At 38.8% G+C, this 21,620-nt stretch overlaps 1 protein-coding gene across 1 annotated transcript; it reads left to right on the top strand.

Annotated features, from left to right (window-relative positions):
* The first annotated feature begins 6,537 nt into the window (after positions 1–6,537).
* On the top strand, positions 6,538–18,327 carry LOC132773662 (acidic mammalian chitinase-like). Its single transcript, XM_060773039.2, has 11 exons — positions 6,538–6,562; positions 8,502–8,531; positions 10,102–10,303; positions 10,955–11,011; positions 11,100–11,265; positions 12,966–13,090; positions 14,510–14,633; positions 14,743–14,928; positions 16,383–16,502; positions 16,598–16,739; positions 18,016–18,327. Exons 1-11 carry the CDS (start codon positions 6,538–6,540, stop codon positions 18,309–18,311), a joined length of 1,473 nt encoding a protein of 490 aa, XP_060629022.1. The 3' UTR covers positions 18,312–18,327.
* The last annotated feature ends 3,293 nt before the right edge of the window (positions 18,328–21,620 follow it).

Genomic DNA, 21,620 nt, shown 5'->3' with positions numbered 1-21,620 from the left:
GTAGAGGGAGATCCATTCGGACAGATACACTGGGCCAGAACCGTATAGGGTTTTGTAGGTCAAAACCAGCACTTTGAATTGTGCTCGGAATTGGATCGGCAGCCAGTGGAGCTGACACAGCAGGGGGGTGGTATGCTCCCTGTATGACGCTCCGGTGAGCAGTCTGGCTGCCTCCCGCTGGACTAGTTGGAGTTTCTGAACAGTCTTCAAAGGCAACCCCATGTAGAGTGCGTGGGGTAATGGCACTCCATGCACTTATGCTGGCCACATGACCTAGAAGGTATCTATGGACAACACTGGCTCTTCGGCTTAGAAATAGAAATGGAGATGAGCACCAACCCCCAGAGTCAGAGACAGGTAGACTTAATGTCAGGGGAAACCTTTACCTTTACAATTTAATAGTGATATGCAAAACTCACCTACAGTATATAGTTACTTAAATAAATGAAAAGAAATTGAGTATGAGCCTTTTTATTTAGTTGGCAATGAATCTGAAGGCTAGTTGGTAGTTTATTACGCAAGAGAAGCAAATAGCAATTACATCAAGGCAGCACGTTTTTGGCTGGGACTTACTACATGACTCCACTGTTTTGGTAAAAAACAGCCTGGAAAATATTTCTTTTACAAACACAAATAATAATCCACTATTTACATCCTCTTGAAACATAAATGCTTTCCAGCAGTCTCCCACTGGAATAAAAACATAACAGGAACAATGCCCTGTGATAAAGTAAAGGTAAGGTTTCCCCTTGACATTAAGTCTAGTCGTGTCCAACTCTAAGCCGAAGAGCCGACATTTTCTGAAGACACCTCCAAGGTCATGTAGCCAGCATGACTGCATGTTGCGCTGTTACCTTCCCACAGAAGCAATACGTATTGATCTACTCACAACTACTAGGTTGGCAGAAGCTGGGCCTAACAGCAGGAGCCCGCCCCGCTCCCCGGATTCGAATGGCCAACTTTTTGGCCAGCAAGTTCAGCAGCTCAGCGGTTTAACCCACTGCACAGGCAGGGGCCCCAGCATGTGATAAGTTCCACTGTTATCCTACTGTAATTGCAACCTACTGCCTCATGTGATAAGATTCTTATTCCAGTCTCTTTCTTCAGTGAGGAAGAATCCATTGAGGCTTCGCTTTCTTTTTGGTTGCAAATAATACCCTTTTGCATTCCTCCCTGCCAATGTTCAAGGTTTCAGCCCAGAGGTCTTCTATTCCTTGTTAATTAGGATCAATACTGCAAAGCAAAGTACTACCAAGTGTCAGCTATGGTGCCACTGCCCTTGTCTTGAGGGATCCTCTGTCAGTCTCTCTCTCACACACACAAATTACTGCTGCTGCTGCTGGCTATTACCTGTTTGGCACATAATGATCCCACAAGGAGGAATTTTTCTGTTTGTGACATTCCCCCTTGCAATTCAGAAAAACCAGATCAACATTTGTCAGATGGAAAATTATGAAATGTATATCAGTTAATAAGTCTCATAGAATAACTGAAAACGGTTTTTATCAGAAAACATCAAATGGTAGGCTAAACACAGACTTCCAACCATAATCCGTTATTATCAAACAATAAGAACAGCCCAGTTTTAAAAAAATGCATAATCAAAACAAATTAGAAATACTGGAACTACATAAATATGGAAAATGTTTTAGGGAAGTGATTGATACATCCCAAAATTATATCTATAATTCAAAGACATTAGTTTCCACAAAATCCATTCTCAACATGGGGAGCAGATTTGCTACAACCTAAGGTAGAACTAACTGAGAAACACAATTTTCATTGGATTAGATCTGACACTTGTGATTTTGACTAACTTTTGGCATCTGAATCCAAAAATGACCCCAGTTTTTTCTATCATTACAACTTTCTAAGTTACAGGATACCCTCCCTTTATACATACAAAGGAAAATAAAGAAAAATTACCTTAATAGACAAAATATGTAGAGTTATTTTATTCATACAAAGACTATATATTGTTACTGCAAGTCAAATTGTGTACAAGTAGTTCTGCTACCAATCATTAAGGTAAAAAATTATGTTTATAGCTTTTCCTGAAATGCTCCTCTATCAAGCAAAATTTTCTCATGCAGTCGTGATGCAAGGAGTTCTGAAGCCCTTCTGGATAGTCCCAAATCTTGTGCCAAATCATTCATGCTGATCAAATCTCTTATGAACTGAGTCATCTTTGATTTCAATATCTTCATTGTTGCTGTCACTTAGTTCTTCACCATACTCCCGTTTTCCGAAAGGGGGCAGTTCAATGAAAACTGGCACTGGGATTTCAGCTGAATGAGGCACTGGGCATATAGCTAGTGGTAGAGCAGGATACTCTATTTCACATTTATTTTTCTTGTTATAACCTGACATTTTCACTACACAAATGTAACAGTCACTTGAATGGTCTCTGGGCTCTCACCAAACCATAGGTATGCCAAATGGCAGTATATCATGTGTTTTGTCCACATCCGTAAACTCTTGGCACACTGTTTGCACACCTTGTGAGGGGCCCAAGAATTATCTTGATCACCAAGTTTTACTTTTAAAAGTACAAAACAAGCTTGCCTGATAAATGCACTGATGTTTGTCCTTTGACTGGGAATTGTGAAACTGCCACAGATATAACAAAACAAATCAGGGTTGTTTATGCACTTATGACGAGAAATAGCATGATCTGACGTATGTATGTAAATTAAAAAATAAATTCTGCTAACTCCATGTATACAGACAAGGACTCGGACAACCCTTTGGACTATGACTCAATATATAGAGTGGCACACAACCTCTAACCACACTGTCTCATATGTAATTGAATAGCCTAGACAAGTATGAACCTATTGCTGGTCTCCAAGGTCATCCCCTACCCCTCCCTACTTGAGGGAGGTTGGCTCTCAGTCAATAGGAGAGCACTGGTACTTTCCTCCATCCAGCCTAGAGTGGTCACATTGAGATAAGCTGCAGAGAAAAAACTTGACATGATAAGAAGAAAACTAATTGCAAAAAGAAACTTGATCTGATAGAAAAAACTAATCAGTATGTCTATTTATGTCTAAAACAGCTGAAAAAATTGAACCCAATAGGAATTACATTAAAAATTGTTCCTCAGAGATTAACATCTTGTTGTGAGAAAACGTGCTAGAATCAGATATCTAAATGAAAGAAAATCATGATTGCATGGGTCGGGGGCAGGAGTGTTGGTGTAATTATTTAAGTGCTGGGCTGTAATGATTTGAGTGCTGGGCTAGAAGTTCACATTCTTGCTCACCCATGCAGACTCACTGGTGTCCTTGGGTGAGTCACACTCTTTCAACCTCAGAAGAAAGCAGTAGCAAACCCCTTTGAACAATTTTTTTCCAGAAAAGCTCTGTCTTAGGGAAACAACTTAATGGCACGAAACAACAACAACAACAATAACAACAACATAACATAGTTTTGGGGTGCCATGCTCATAAATGCACACCAAAGCTATGTTATAGCCTCACTCACTGGCGAAAGGGGTGGAGCAATCACCTGCCCAAGCCTAGTCAGCACAACAGACCTTCTTCTCTCCATCCAGCTGATGTCTGGTCAAGTAGACTGCCACTTGCTGTCCAATCACCTCCCTTATCCTCCTTTCTACTTCATGGCTGCTGTAAGAGAAGGTCGAAACAGGCACAGAGCCAAATGCATAGAGATAGGGATACCAGAATGAAAACTGCAGAGGAGGAATGTCAATGTTGCTTGTTGCTACCTGGTTTTGTGATGAGCAATACCTGTATAACCATGTATAACCATGAAAGGTACAGGAGCCATCTCCAATTTTCATTTTTGCAACTCTACATGGAGTGGTTGTTCTTTATGTGTCCCATGTGGGATCTTAGCCGGCATTCAGTATCAAAATACAGTTGTATTAACAGAACAATGAATAACAGTCAGCATTGGAAACATACGCAAAATCTCTTACATTGTTACTATTAGCCAAAATTCAGTTTTGCCTTGGGTATGAATAAGAGGCGATTAAGAGACTACGGCCCCTTCTACACTGTCCTGTATCCCATAATCTAATCCCAGATTATTTGGCAGTGGAGGCTCATATAATCTAGTTCAAAGTGGATAATCTGGGATCAGATCCTGGGATATAGGGCAATGTAGATCCAGCCTAGGTATTTTGGATAGATTCAAGAAGATATCTGTAATCAGTTAGGATTTCAAAATTAGTTTCATTCCTCTTCTTTTCGAAAATTAAACATTTTAAAACCAGATATTTCATCAAATCAAGCCATCTTCTTTTATTGAACTGAGAGTACTGCCTGCTGCTGTTTGAGATGGATTGTATAATAAGGTGGTATTTGAAAATTGTGTTTGTAGTGTAAGGTGAAAAACATGGTGCATTTCATTCTAACCTGTCCCCTATATAATGACCCCAAAAAAAGATTTCTGAAACCCTCACAAATAGAAGTAGTCATTCTCCAATGGAACTGATTCATTTATTTATTTATTTTGAGTGATTCCAATAATTATGCAAAAAAGTGTTCCTTTTTGTTTAGGCTGCAAAAAAGATAAGAGACAGAGCTAGATGATGTTACTATAGAGACTCCAAGAATCAACTTGATTTCCATGTTGACAACTTAGAAACTTATCTATAACTTAAAATGTTTTTTATCCTTTATACAAACTTGGTAATGATTTGCTACCGTTTCTTGTACTTTTCATGTTGTTCTAGATATTTTAATGCTCTTTATCATGGCCTTTGAAATTGTATATATTAAAATTGACAAAACATACTAATGAATTTACTTATTCATTCATCTTTGTATTTAATAACTTCCATGCCAAAATAATCTTCTTCATTATTGATGACATTTTAATTAAAAACAGAAAAAGTGCATATCAAATTAAATTAATATTGTGCACAGTACAAACTTAGCAAATAAATACAAAATAAAACTAGCAACAGCAGTAGAAAAACAACTACAGAAAGAACTCTCGCATTCATGATCTCAGAAGATCTCAAAAGCAATCTTTGAACGATCTTTAGAAAACCTTCAAATGACTGAGGGTGTGGGGAAGGCTTGGCAAACAGAAAGGTGGATTGAAAGGACCACAGTAGGTGCCAGGCAAACCTCCATGGGAAGGTCACTCCTCATCTGGGACACTCTACTGAGTAAGTGATTTGTCTTGCAGCCACTGGCTAAATGCCACTTCACAAAGACACCTTGAGAAGCTCTTCTGAAGTTACAGATAGATCCATATGGACTAGCTCCAGGAGTCAGAGAGCCAGTTGCCCATCCTCTGGCAGTCTGGAGTGATATACAAGTGGCATTTCAGGCAAACCAAAAATCAGTTTCGGGTCCCAGAACAGTGCTTTGGGGATACACCCAAACAAAAGAGGCCTTTACAGTATGCATTTTTATATATGGCATCTAATTGTTGCCAATTTGTATGCCGCCCTGAGTCGCCTTCAGGCTGATATGGGCAGGATAGAAGTAACGTAAATAAATAATTTTTTTTCTCAAAATGGACACTTTTCTCCAATGGACACTTGAGTGACAAGTCAGAGGTCCACAACTGCATGGTTCCCGTTCCTGAAACTGTAGTTAAATATGGGAAAAGGTAATCCTTCCGGCAATCTGATAATAAATGGTTTAGATCTCTGTAGGTTAAAAACAAGAAACTAAACCTAGATATTGACTTGCAGATTTTTTAAAAAGCACTGTTGTAAATTGTCTAATACTCTCTCATATGATTTATTTACTATTTGCAGTGCTTTAACTAGAAGAATATGAAGCCAAACAATAATTGAGAACCACATATCTAAATGCTATTTACTAAGCTTAGACTATTGACAGATCCTATACTCTAGCAGGAGATATTAGGTTGTCAAAAATAAAATAAAATTGGGGTACCATTGAAGCACATATGCATTCCCAATTCCACTATGTTTTGTTCTTTGTGAACCGAAACAGAAGTTAGCTATTGATTAGGAACAGATGCCAGTGACTTATGATCTTGACAGGTTGTGGTTTCCTTCATTTTTCACCATTAGCTTCAATGGTTAGATGTGCTGGGATTTGTAGTCCAACAATAGCTCCAGCTCAGCTACTGTCCACGTCAAGACTAGAAGGAGATATATTTTCTCTCCTTTCTGTTACATTTTAGTCTTTGAGAAAGGACAGATTATTGGGGCAAATATCTGACCCCTTGTCCATATGGGTTATATAACACACTATTTATTCTTCATCTAAAAGCCCTGATTGCCATATGTAATTATTGAATTAAACGAACGATAGTATTATATTCTGTGATCACAATCTGTTCCGCCAGGGGTCTAAATGCACTGGTAAAACAAAAGTATAGATAACCATGTTTTCTTAAGTCCACATTTTCCATAATTCTGTACCGGTACTGGAATGTGTTCTGTGCTGCTGCTAATGTTTGATGTATGTCACAGCCATGTGTTTGAAATGTCTTTGGTTACAAAACCCCAAAGTGTTAAAAGGGCAAATGTGGGGTATAAAAGGAAGTAAGGAACAGTGTCAAATCAGTACAGAGGCAAAGATGGCCAAGTTGATCTTGCTTACGGGTAAGTAGAAATATAACTCTCATATAATAGACTCTTTTAATTCTTTTGTTGGTTCTTTATGCAGTGTAGAGCCACTGCTATTTCATAAATAGCTTAGTATTTAAAAGATCATTAGTCTTACTTAATTCAATTAAGTAACTCCACCACCATCCCAAAAAGTGTGTGAAATCTGGTTTACTATATGGTCAACCTCATTTGCTGGAATTTCACTAAAAATAATTACAGTGAAAGTTATTCTTCCTATTTTCTGGAAAGGATCTTGCTTACTGTATAAAAGTTGCAGAAACTGTTTGATCTTTGGGTGTTTTTGAAGAAGATATTACTTCTGCTATTTAGATGAACCTATAAATTTGTATATCTCCATGTACGGAACAACTCCCCACCATACTTTTCTATTAATAAGATGCATTGCATTGTAGATCAAATAAAATGCAAGTAACTGCTTCCCTTTTTAAAAAAAACTATTTAAGTTGTTCATATGCATTCATCCAAAATTATAGGAAGTTCATCATGGCATACTTTTGCCAATGGAATTGACAGCGGTCAACACATTGTCAGTACCATGGAAAACCACAGGGGAAAAGTAATCTCCTTTACTATTAGGAGCATCATATTTCATTTCGACGTATATCTGAAATAAACTGGATAATTCAGTGGGCCAATTTTAGGTGCACTTCTTTCTTTCTTTATTTATCTTTTTTCTACCCCACCCTTCTCAACCCCGAAGAGGACTCAAGGCAGCTTAACATATAGGCAACTATTCAGTATCTTAAAAACAAGATATAATTAAAATAAACATTTAAATTTAATATTTAAATTTAAACACATTAAAACATTTAAAATCATTACATTCACTATTAAAACCACGCCAACCACAATCATAATCCGGGGCCGTTCCACTAGTCAGTCATTGCACATATTCTGTATTCATCTATTGCACTTACAATTCTTGATCCCAAGGCCATGTTTTCACTCTATTTCAGAAGGTCAGAAGGGAGTGGGCTGATCTAACATTACTAGGGAGGGTGTTCCACAGCCGAGGGGCCACCACTGAGAAGGCCCTGTCTCTCATCCCCCGCCAATCGCGCCTATGGCTTGGGTCCAGGTTACTTGAGGACTATATCTTCCTCTATGAAACTGTCAGAAATCTTTGATCATCTGGGTGGGTCTTCTCTCTGTTCCACTACAAACTGAAGTGCCTTTTTGTGGGAACAAGGGAGAGGGCCTTTGCAGTAGCTGATCCAGAACTTTGAAACTCCCTCCCAGATTCCAGAGGGCCCCATACCTGCTTGCTTTTCACAAGCAAATGAAGACATTTCTTTGCCATCAGGCATTTGGGGGAGGATGAGGGCCATGCTGCTGGGTAGGTTGTGGGTGGGAGCTGGGGAGGATATTTAGTTTTAAATGTAATTTTAATTGTACAAGTATTTTCATTGAATCTTAACTGCATTTTGAATTCATGATGCAACTATTTTTTTAAAAAATTACTTGCATTTTCCACTTTTTAAAATTTATTGGGTTCTGTCAAGTTATTGTAAACTACCTTGGCTCCCCACAGGGGAAAAGATGCGTTAGAAATAAAGTTAATAAATATTTATAGCTGATGTCCTGTTGACTAATTCCCAACCAGAGTTGGATCAATTGTTGCAAAACATATAGTGAAATCCAATTGATTGAATAGGTCTACTCTAGTCAAAACTAAGATGAGATACAGGTTTGTGCTATTATTAACATGCATGCATATATATTATGAATTACGTGCAGGTGCTGACTTCTCACAAGAGTGACACAAATGAATCAATTGTTGAATTTTTTAAGTCATTAAGGAAATGAAGAGACTTTAGTTGGGACTAGCTATTGAATTTAGACCTATGTCATGCTGTCAGGGGAGAGTAACATTGTTAATCCAGTTTACTAATGATATCCTTTCTCTTGACAGGTCTGGTACTCCTGCTGAATGCACAAATAGGTATGAAGTCCACTTCTGGGAATATATGTATCTCTGGACCATGGTTGATGGGGGAAAGATACCAATTAAATATTCTTGGTGTTACTGCCTTTTCTCTGTAAGGAAAGCATGGCGTCATAGTTCAGGGATACAACAGATATTTTGTATGCAGAAGGTTTCTATCTAGCTTAATCCCTAGTATTAAAACTTTAAGTAGCAGCACTGATGGAAGCAATACCATCTTAGGACTTTTGGAGCATCTACACCAGGCATGGGCAAATTTGGGGCCTCCAGATGTTTTGGACTTCAACTACCACAATTCCTAACAGTCTCAGGCCTTTTCCTTTTCTCCCTCAGCCACTTAAACAGTTGAAGGAGGAAAGGAAAGGGCCTGAGGGTGATTTACACAGTAGAATTAATGTAATTTAACACCATTTTAACTGCCAGAACCTAATGCTATGTGGTCCTGAGATTTGTACTTTGGTGAAGCACCAGTATTCTCTAGCAGAAAAGTTTAAAGTCCTTGTAAAACTACAACTACACCCTTAGAGAGCCACTTTCAGTCAGAGTAGAGTATATGTTGGGTGGTATAGCCGTAGGTGAGTAGAGTATATAATATTGGGCTTAGAAAGCTACAAATGACTTTTAATAGACCAGATAAGAAACTGTAAAGTAATTACTATAATAGCCAATAGCCATGAATATAGTTACTTTGCATCTTTCTGCAATTCAGAATGTGTTTATATCTTTAATAAAAGACAACCTTTACATTTATTTTTAATTTTAACAGGGGGTTGTAACAGCAAGCCAACAAAAATTATTAATGTGATACAAATATATTGGGATAATTAAGTAACATATTTATAAAATGAAAAGTGGTCATTCTTTCAGTACTGTAATATAAGCTTGTTCAAAACAGAAAAAATGATGTTAATAGAAATGGCAATCACAATCTATTGTGGATATATAAAACCCAATTTTCCAGTTTCCAACAAACCTCACAACCTCTGAGGATGCTTGCTACAAATACAGGCGAAATGTCAGAAGAGAATGCTTCTAGAACATGGCCACACAGCCCGAAAAACCTACAACAATCCATTGCTTTTGTTTACCAAATGTAATGAGCAGAACTGGCACAACATACTTTGCTGCCTAAGGTAAAGCAGCAAAGACCTCTTTATTCAAGCAGGACTTTAATAACTTTTGTTGTTGCTGCGTGCCTTCAATTCATTCCTGACCATATGGAGAAACTATTGAAATCAGCTCTGCAAGATTTGTTCAGAGGAGGATTGCATTTGCCTTCCTCTGAGGCTGAGGAACTAACCCAAGGTCAACTAGGTCTAAATGAAAATGGTAGACTTTCAAAGTGCCATCTATCAATCAATGTATAATTGTTATAAAACATTCCTAGAGAGAGCATTTAATTAAAACAGTAATTAAATCTACAAAAGACATGGGGTCCTGACTAAGTGCATTAAGGCTTTTAAAATAACGAAATAAAATACATGCCAAGCTATCTTCTTCCTATTGGCCCAACTCTGTTTCAAGATTCATTATCAGGTCTCCCTTTTCTTCTCTTTCTATAAAACAGGTTCTGCCTATGTGCTATCATGCTACTTCACCAACTGGGGCCAATACAGACCAGGCCTTGGGCGCTACAAGCCTGACAACATTGACCCTTGCCTGTGTACTCACCTGATCTATGCCTTTGCTGGGATGCGCAACAATGAGATTGCAACCATTGAATGGAATGATGTCACCCTCTACAAATCTTTCAATGGCTTGAAAAACCAGTAAGTACCCATGAATAACTCATTCCCCTTTCCCCATTCTTTTTTTTAAACATGTTATTAAGTCAAAACAAAAATTCAGCCAAAATGATGCTCAGACAGGATATTTGCCAGCTTTAGTTCAAAGCATATTCTGAGGAAATATATAGCACCTCTCTGTTTTTTCTCTTTTCTGCTCGATGTCTACCTTACTGTCTAAAGATATTGTGTCACAAGCCAAAATTATCCACTTTGGACTATTCACTCAACAGTATGGGTGTGTAATAAAATATGGGTTATCTCTTTAGTGTGCCAGCTAGTCTTTACAATACTAATAGCAAACTCTGAAATCACATGATTATGTGATAATATATATGTCATTTTAAAAAATTACACATGAAACTTATCCAAATTCAACACTATTATGACCAAAAGAGCAAGATTTTTTTTCAAATATCCATGAAACTAGGACACTAATTACCCAAAATGGGGTTATCTATTGGTCCTGAAACCCAAAAATGAAAAGTTATTTATTCTTGGATACTGAATGAATTTGTATTGAACATAGATCACGATTTAAAACAGACATAATATGGGGACAGCCAGATGTCATTGATGTGTGATTTGTCATACCAGAGAGTCTAGCATTCACATCTGTAATCTTTCCCTTTGCAGGAATGGAGAACTGAAGACTCTCCTGGCAATTGGAGGCTGGAACTTTGGAACAGCACCGTAAGTTTGAAGCATTTCACTCTTACTAGCAAGAATGCATGCAAGAAGTAGGCAACTCCCTAAAACCATCCTTATAACCACCTTTCAGATTCACCGCTATGGTTTCCACTCCTGCAAACCGCCAGACCTTCATCAATTCTGTCATCACATTCTTGCGCCAGTATGGTTTTGATGGACTGGACTTTGACTGGGAGTATCCTGGCTCTAGAGGCAGCACTCCTCAGGATAAGTCCCTCTTTACCGTCCTGGTTAAGGTAAAGTCACCGTTTGTATATTTCTTCTTTCCACTCAGGGCCAGGGCTACAAGGCTACATAGAATAGGTTCAAGCACTATTTGAAAAATCACGGACCACAATTGCTTTGCCAGCCATAAACAGCCCTTCCCCCACATACCTACCTGATGTCATTCTTTGACCCACAACCCAAAGTTGCCCCTTCCCATGCCATGTCCTCTTTAGTAGACCCATCCATGTATCCAGTTCAGGAGCTGGTCTCCTAGGCACAGGAGGTAGCAAAGATGAGAGCTGCTTACCCAGATCATGGAGGTGAAGGAGGTAATATACATTTACATTTGTAGGTATATTCTTTGCACAGCCCCTTGAGCAAGGCCTTAAAATATCCATAAACTGGATCACATTGGGCTTTTAATAATTAAGTCTGATTCTTCAGCATCTTTAGATATCTCTTCTTCCCCTCCCTCTGAGATTTGAATGGGATGCACTCCAGCTTTTGTTTTTTCCAAGTTTTCAATGAATAAATGACATTATTTTGAAACCTCTGGTTTAGATGAAATTTCTGTATCCTTGTTTTTTGAAAGAAGAGAAAAACAAAAGCCAGGATCCCATAGTGCGGTGCTAGTAAGATAATTAACTACCAGTGGGACTAAAGAGGGGATAATCCTACCCTTTGTTTGCAATGCCTCATGGGCAGCTTTCTGAAGGAGAAGACATGGAGGTCCACAGAGGAGAAGAAAGGAAGGAAGAAAACCCAATTGCATTAGTTGTCATGCATTATCATAACATTTAAGCAATGAAAACAACACATAAATAAAATGTTGTTATCATTCTTTATTATTATTTCACATATTATTTCATCCTAAAAGGATACTTGGGGCGGCCTTATAGCAGGCAGCGATTTGATGCCAATATATATAAATATAAATTTAACAAATACAATTAAAACCATAAAATTAAACATGAATTATTAAAACATCAATTAAGATTATGTTATCCAATGAGTACAGTCTAAGTCAAACAAAAATAATAGAAAAGTGTTTTACTATTTGACCATATAGTGATTAAAGATACTTGTAAGAAAAATGCCAACAATTCTCAAACATGGAGAAATATCCTGATTATGACAGCACTTTTCTTTTGGCAACAACTGATAGGGAGATCATCAATAAAGGATACTGCCACAGTAAAACCAACTTATTCAGAATGTCTACTAGGGCCAGGCTTTAGCACAGCTGGTTAATCGCCAGCAGCAATAGATCTTACCAATCAAGAGGTTGGCAGTTTGAAGCCTGGGTCAGGGTGAGCACCTTCAGCCCAGCTTACTGAAAATAGCTGTGAATAGAGAAATTAGGCACCGCTTAAGCAGGGAGGTAGTTTATGGCACCATAAAAGGAAATGCCAGAAAATGCCAGTGATCAAAGGAAAGACAAAGTCTGTGATCAAGGGCTCTTCGTCATACAAGATGGCACGACAGCCCTGTCCTGTGGCTGAAATCAAGCACAGCCTTCAGGATGCCGAAGTTGGGAAAAATGCGGACATAATACCTCTATCTGTTGTCAGTCCTGTCTGTTTAATGGCACTGAATGTTTGCCATGTATGTGTTCTGTGGTCCACCTTGAGTCCCCTTTGGGGGAGAAGGGCGGAATATAAATGCTGTAAATAAATAAATAAATAAATACTTTAATAAGAGTTTTTAGTTCAGTTTTATTATCTTGTAGGAAATGTTGGCAGCCTTTGAACAGGAGGCCCAGAAAACAAACAGACCCAGGCTGATGGTCACTGCTGCTGTTGCTGCTGGACTTTCCAATATTGAGTCAGGCTACCAGATCCCTGAGCTTGGCCAGTAAGTAGAGTGATTTCAAACTTCAGATTTTACAAGTAACATCTGCCTTTTGTTATCTGCACAGATGAAGATCTCATTACACTGTGAGCTAATGTACTATAAGACCACATAATGTACACCATAAAGGTTTTCGGTTGTGAGCAACAATGTAAAACCAATCTGTTCAATCTCATAAATTTCTCCTTGGTGAAGTACTAAGAGAGCATTTCCACGTAGCTAGAAAATGTATTGCCGGTTACAGTGTGCTTTGCAACATGTGCTTGAGCCCAGAGGCACTGAAGCAGAGCATATAGGCATAAATACTATTCTCCATGATCATTGGCAATAAGGCACTGATAAATATTAATAGTGCTATGGGCATTCACTCTAAAGAGGTGATTCTGTGCTGGTACATCCAGTGTTCACAACTTGAGTGCATAATAGCCTGAGATCTGAAAAGATGCATCTTCATCGCTGACCACTGACTGCATGAATTGCTAGAATCAAAAGACATTGATGGCCATTCTGTGGCATCAGATGCTAGCTTTTTATAAGATATAATGGGAAAATCTGAAGAAGAAAAATCCTAATTCTTTTGCATAAGAAGCCCCCGGTAGCACAATGGGTTAAGCCCTTGTGCTGGCAGGACTGAAGACCATCAGGTCGGAGGTTCGAATCATGGGAGAGTACGGATGACCTCCCTCTGTCAGCTCCAGCTCCCCATGTGGAGATATGAGAGAAACCTCCCACAAGAATGGTAAAACATCAAACTTCTGGGTGTCCTCTGAGGAAACATCCTTGCAGACAGCCAATTCTCTCACACCAGAAGCAACTTGCAGTTTCTCAAGTCGCTCCTGACATGAAAAAAAATGTATTGTCGAAGGCTTTCATGGCCGGAATCACTGGGTTGTTGTAGGTTTTTTTGGGCTATATGGCCATGTTCTAGTGGCATTCTCTCCTGACGTTTCACCTGCATCTATGGCAAGCATCCTCAGAGGTAGTGAGGTCTGTTGGAACTAGGGAAAGGGGTTTATATATCTGTGGAATGACCAAGGTGGGACAAAGGACTCTTGTCTGCTGGAGCTAGGTGTGAATGTCTCAACTGACTACCTTGATTAGCATTTGATGGCTTGGCAGTGCCTGGGGCAATTTTTTGTTGAGAGGTGATTAGATGTCCCAGCAAAGCCACAGAGAGGAAACAATCTGGGACATCGAATTACCTCTCAACAAAAGACTGCCCCACTGAAAAAAAATTATTTGCTTGTGATACCTGAATCCCTATACAGTTCTGTGGATGAAACAGAGAGATTGCAAATATATTTACTGTATAATCAGACCTCATCTGAAACCATCTTTAGCAATGTGAGGCCTAAATAACTGAGTCTTCATACTGCCTACCAAATAGTATGTTAGATACAGATGCATGTTATTATCCCACAGGTACCTGGACTACTTCCATGTGATGACTTATGACTTCCATGGATCCTGGGAAGGGTACACTGGAGAGAACAGCCCTCTGTACAAAGGTCCTGCTGATACTGGCAGCAACATCTACTTCAACATTGTAAGTATAAGATGAAAGGATGCACCAGGACTCCTCAGAACCTGCAATGAAATCAGGCTTGAAAAACTGCAAGCATGCAAAACTCAAAACACGAGTATTGCTTTTATAGGACTATGCCATGAACTACTGGAAAGATAACGGTGCCCCAGCTGAGAAACTCATTGTTGGATTCCCAACTTATGGACACACCTTCATCCTCAGTGATCCATCCAATACTGCCATTGGTGCTCCCACATCTGGGTCTGGGCCTGCTGGACCTTACACAAGACAAGCTGGCTTCTGGGCTTACTATGAGGTTTGTACATTTGTATTGATAACACAGAACTGAATTCAATGAATTCAAGCAACTAGCAGTCAACTTATTTTATTGATGATCCTTCAGAATCAATGAACTTATTTTTGATCAATATGAACCACTAACAAATTCCTCAGTACTGACAGATCATGAAACAAAAGAAATAAAGTTGGTTTGCCACAAGCCATCAGTGACAAAGAGTTTTGTAATGAATATGTACCATCCATATCATGAGCATCATACATAGAATGATGGAAATGACATACATCAGAGTGTTGGGTGTTCAAACATGCTTTTGAAGACACCTAGTTCCTAGTTGTTCTACACAATAGTTATGCAGCATTGCGCTTCATCCCATGTCCTCATTCCATGGTTACAACTTTGTACTTATCCCATTCCCTTGTCCTATTGTTTACAGCCTGGCCATGTTTATAGTAGCTAGCTTATCACCATTAGTTATTGTGCGCTGCTTTATTGAGTCTTACGTTGTTGTTTCATATGCTTTTATGTTTTATTCTATTGTATTTTGCATTGTGTCTTATTTTATTTTCTATTTTTAGGCACCTTGTGCCATAAGCTGCCCCAAGTCCCTTCGGGGAGATGGTGGTGGGATACAAGAATAAAATTATTATTATTATTATTATTATTATTATTATTATTATTATTATTTTACTGACACAAAAACACAGTACATCACAACAAACGGGATCTATATGCTGGATTTCACAAAGTGTTCATAAGTTGAACACTTCCCAAGCGTCTAGGATTGTGTGACGTATATTTGTCATTATTATTATTATTATTATTATTACTATTATTACCAGCATGAAGGCAGTCCTTTGTTGATTTCAGAAATGATTCTATACAAATGAATGCATTTCTAATCTATAGCTCTGTATTCAGAGAAGTGTTTTCCCACTAGAATAATCTAAAATTTTACCTGATGTTATTTAATCTGAACTAAAAAGTTTACAGATATCAAATTATATGTGAAACAATGCAAAGAGAAAATCAACCCAATCAAACTGAGGCAAATGGCTTGGATGATGTCATTAATATTTTGATTTTGTTTAGAAATGCTGTTTAGTCAAGAGCAGTGGTAGAAATGTTTTTGAAATACAGCAATTAGTGGGTTTTTTAGACCTAGACAAAGAATGAAGTTCTGGCTGCCACAGGCAAACAGCTGTTACTCTTCCTCCTTATGACAGATGATATTAACATAGAACTATATGCCTAATGCATGGAATAATGAGGAATTTTAGAAAATTTAGGATTTTTACATTAGCAAGGATTTGCTTTATTATGAAGTCCAGACTTTAGCACAACACATAGCACAGACCTGCATTTTTATACTTTCAGTTCATGCCTCTGGATCATGCAAATTGCATTACAAGAAACTAGCCATGATCAAAAATCTTAGATGACTAACAAAATGGTGGGGTTTTTTCTTTCAGATCTGCACCTTCCTGAAAAATGGAGCTACAGAAGCCTGGGATGGTCCTCAAGATGTGCCCTATGCCTACAAAGGAAATGAGTGGCTTGGGTATGACAACATCAAGAGTTTCAACATCAAGGTATGAGAGTGCTGCTTAATGATCCAACATGGAATACTGCTCCTATTCTTCATGCAACATGGGTTTATCCTAGATTCTTTCTTTACATCAAACAGGCTGAGTGGGTGAAGAAGAACAACTTTGCAGGTGCCATGGTTTGGTCCCTTGACTTGGATGACTTCACTGGCACTTTCTGCAACCAGGGCAAATACCCCTTGATCACCACCTTGAAGAATGCTCTTGGACTGCAGAGTGCAAGTAAGTAGTAGTAGTGGTAGAAGTAGAAATAGAAGTAGTGGTGGAGGCAGAAGCAGAAGCCCACAATATGAATGTGAAGACCAGCATTTTAGGGAATGGTTTGTGCCTGGATATAATATATTCTTATCAATTGAAGATGTAGATTGGACAGAGAAATATAGAATAGACCGTGTCAGCATATTTTGATACAGTAGTACATCAAGCAGGCAAAAATTAGAAAATATTTTTAATTATCTGTCTGCTTTTCAACTCTCAAAGTCAAAAGACTTTGCTAGCAAGTGGACATATTTATGTTCAATATGAAACTGGAATGAGTGTCAGTCCCAAAACAGTCTTCACCACTGCTACAGAGACAATAACACAGGAATTGGAAGGGAAAGACTGATACAGTTCAGAACAAAGTTCATAGTTGATCGTAAGCCTCCCAACCAGAAGGTTCTTGAATTCTGCAAGGATTATGCAGAGTCATAGGACATATAAGCCATCAATTTAAATTATTCTATTGAGCATGTATGGCAGGTCACTTCAGGCTGAATTAACTTTCTACTGTGTGAAAATTAAAAGAATGGGATTCCCAAGTAACAGTGGCAGCTGGTAGCTACCCCATCAGTAGGAGAGTGGATTTACTATTTGTTTTAGTCTTTCTCTTAAAATAACAATTGAAGGTGTATTTTTAAGACAGAGTTCAGTTCAATATCTTGGACATCTTCTTTAAACATCAAACTAAACCACAGAGTGGATTTTCACCCATCTAATATAGTAGCCATCAGCCACTAGCCAACACTGAACTGTTATGGCTGCCGATAAGCTATATTTGATTTGGTGGATCCCAAATATTGGAAAAATGGGATAGAATGACCGATTATGAGATTTTGCAGTCAACAAAGTTAGAAATTGCCCATTTTATGTGTACCCGAGATTAAAATGATTAGCAGCTCAGACCCATCTCTGCTGCCATGGAAGTAGATTAAGGTGAATTATACTTTATGAAAAGGGGGAAAGCAAAATTTAGAGACTCATGGTTGACCTTCTCTATAGCATGAACTAATTGTCTGTGTCAAGCCCATAATGCCATAAAATTCATATTTAAAAAATCAAACACAGCCATGGTTACCCAAGAGAGGAATCTGCTCATGTTTTTATCACTATGTAATGGTTTTTATTTTATGTGCGGTACTTTGGAGTACTTTGTTAGCTGCCCCGAGTCCCTTAGAGGAGATGGTGGCAAGGTACAAATAAAAATTATTATTATTATAACTGTCGTCTTCTCCTCTAGGTTGCAAAGCTCCTTCCCAGCCCATTGTCCCACCATCCTCTGGTAGTGGTAGCAGCAGTGGCAGTGGAAGTTCTGGTGGCAGCCCCAGTAGTTCTGGAGGTAGCCCTAGCAGCTCTGGTGGAAGCCCCAGCAGCTCTGGTGGTAGTGGGTTCTGTGCTGGAAAAGCCGGAGGCCTTTATCCAGACCCAACTGACAAAAACAGCTTCTACCACTGCGTGAATGGAAGAACCTTCCTGCAGAATTGCCAGTCCGGTCTTGTTTTTGACTCCAGCTGTCAGTGCTGCAACTGGGCATGAAGAGATCAGGGTTAAATTCACTGTCTTCTCTTTCCTAATCTGACTCAACATTCAAAACTGCTTTCCAAATGAAATAAAATTTAGCAAAAAAAAAAAAACATTTGTTTCCTCCATGTCAATTTATCTATTTAGCTTACAGGCTGTCCTGCAATAGTGTTTCTCAACTTTCCTAATGCCACAACCCTTTAATACAGTTCCTCATGTTGTGGTGACCCCCAACCATAACATTATTTTTGTTGCTACTTCACAACTATAATTTTGCTACAGTTGTAAATCGTAATGTAAATATCTGATATGCAGGATGTATTTTCATTCATGGGACCAAATTTGGCACAAATACCCAATACACCCATATTTGAATACGGGTGAGGTTGGGGGGGGGGGTTGATTTTGTCATTTGGGTGTTGTAGTTGCTGAGATTTATAGTTAACTTACAATCAACAAGCATTCCGAACTCCACCAATGATGGAATCCAACCAAACTTGGCATACAGAACGCCTGTGACCAAGAGAAAATACTGGAAGGGTTTGGTGGGCATTGGCCTTGAGTTTTGGAGTTGTAGTTCACTTACAACCAGAGAGCACCGTGGACTCAAACAATGACTGGTCTGGACTAAACTTGGCATAAGTCCCCAGTATGCCCAAATGTGAACACTGGTGGAGTTTGGGGAAAGTCGTTTGCAGGAATTGTGTGCCCTCAAGCCCTGATGTAGCACCAGTGTGGCCAGACCTATGGACAGTGATCCTATGTCAATATAAAGCTGGACTTTGATAGGATTCTAAAAAAAATAGTGTGACATAAGCCTTTATCAATCAATCAAAACTTTATTACAATCCAAAGACCCAATTTAATAAGTGGTAAAAGGTGCACAACTGCAAATAGATTCATAAACTTATTAGACCAATTAAACACAGGATGACATGCAATGCAAGATGCATATGAACTAGGGTAAGAAAACTACAAATAGATACAAGGCAAGTTTCAGCCTGAGTCTAATACAGGAAGTTGTCTTATCCCACTACCTCAGAGAAAAACTTGGCAATAGCCAAGGTCACATGGGGGGAACTGTCATCTAGTAAAATCTTTACATGGAACTGGGCTGATCTATTGGGTAAATTTATCAGTAGTGGGTTAATAGTATGTAGCCAAGCCTGCTTATAAAAACTGCAGGACAATCAGATGTGATACATACATTCAACATTCTGGCTATTACAGGATCAAAGTCTTGCATTGTATAGGACTCCTGCAAATCTATCTTGAAGCACTTCAGATGGAAACACATTGTACCTTGCCCTAGAGAACAGGCAGTGATATTTGTCCATGGTCAAGTTCTTAAAATAATTTACTTCATGGAGAGGCACAGCAGTCTAGACTCAGGGCACACGGAGAACAAGAAACATATGAGTGAGAACGCAGCTCACAGAAGGCAATGTCCCACAGTCTTTGTTTTGCCATATCAAAACACAGATGAGATACATAAGCCTTTATAACAAGAGGCCTATCAATCTGATACTTGTAGTAATTTTCATTTTTCTAGAGGACCCCAAACACACAGTGGTCTTGACCTTTAGGACCTCAGTGCTAATTTGCATTATGGTTATATCATCTAGATTTAATGTGACACCTTAGAAGTGCTGCCATCTTGAGTAGTGCCACATCTTTATTAATACACACATATAAACATATACATATATATTTACATATACAGGCCTAACAACTCTAAATGCACCTTTTTTTTAATTTGGGAAACTAAGGAGAGCCAGCCCTGGTGAGTATTGGGATGGGAAACAGCCAATGAATACCAGGTACTGTGGGCTATATTTCAAAGAAAGGAACTGGTAAAACCATCTCTAAGGGTAAAACCAAGGGTAAAACCATCTCTAAGGGTGTTTCCAGACAGCAAGAAAATGTGGGTTTTAAATGGAGGACAAAAAAATCCTGGACCCGAGAACATATTCCCACATAGACCTATGGGTCCCCGGATTTCTTTCCCCACTGTCGTAACAGACTTTCTCTGTATCAGAACAAGATGTAGGGCAGAGAGAGACATCTTCCGGAAGGTGTGCATATACGGTCCGTTATGCACTGGACCGTATATGCACACGTGAATATTTCAATATAAATGCAAGCAGATTTGCATGCACATATGAGGTTGAACCCATAACGGGGATTTAAAAAAAAAACCTTCCGCCAGATTTCTCTCTTCCCCCAATTGTTTATTCAAGTCCCGTTTAACATTATAAAGTTTATAATAAAGAGTTTCAGAGAGTTCTAACAGCTCTCCATTTGTGCATCTTTTAAATAATCTGTGTGCCCATTTCACAGCCCAATCAACTGGTCAGCTTTTTAAAAGTGGACATGTGCTGAAACAGTCTCCACAGGGGGGAATCAAAGGAAATCATGTGTTTTTCACGAATTCAGGGATATACTGTGATGCAAATATATGCATTTCCCAGCTGGAATCAGGATAGAAGGGGCCATTTTTACCCCGTGTTTTCTGTCAGTTGCAGCAAATGAGCATGGATTTACCGCTGTATCCCCCCCCCCTTTTTTTTTAACTCAGAAAATCCCAAGGTTTAGGTGCTGTGTAAATGGGCCCTAAGTATCCCTTACCTAAGAAACCCCTTTGAAATTCATGGGATTGCCATAAATCAACACATTCCTTGAAGGCTCACATGCACACACGCACATATTACATGCACCCTTCAATAGTCCTAATCTGGCATCGACAGTCCCCATTCATTCTTTGCCATGGCACTTTTTCAGCTGATTTTAAAATTGTCCAGCTTCCCTCTTCTCCCACTTTCCTCCTTCACCTTCAACTTACTTCAGTTGCAGAAAATTTAATTCAAAGGGCAAAAATAGTGTGAACTCAGGTCAGCACAAAGAACAAGAGAGGAGGAAGCAGAATCTTTCTTACCCGAGAGGCTCAGCCAAAAGCAAACTGCTGTAGCCTCTCAGAAGTTGTGAATCTTTCTTCATTAAGACTTTTTTGCTATCTTAATTACACTCTGATGTTGCTTGACCACACATAGCCTGGTTTTCATCTGTGATTGTTGGAGAAGGTAACATTCATGATAAGGGGATATTTTTAAGAAATGCTATTACCAACATTAGGGAAACTACTTAAAATCATCACCAAAAACTATAGTCTCCTCTTTTTTGACATTATTTTTATGCACACAAACATGTATATGCAAAGATATCACAAGACAAAAACAGTTTGGTTAGTGGGGATGAAGGAAGAAGAAGAATGGACAATCTAAGTGGTTACTGTTATAATTAGCTGGCTTCAAAATATGAAGAATT

The sequence above is a fragment of the Anolis sagrei genome, chromosome 4, assembly GCF_037176765.1.
Source record: "Anolis sagrei isolate rAnoSag1 chromosome 4, rAnoSag1.mat, whole genome shotgun sequence".
In the NCBI taxonomy this organism is placed as follows: domain Eukaryota; kingdom Metazoa; phylum Chordata; class Lepidosauria; order Squamata; family Dactyloidae; genus Anolis; species Anolis sagrei.
The sequence above is the reverse complement of the archived record's forward strand: the minus strand, read 5'-3'. Positions and strand labels throughout refer to the sequence as shown.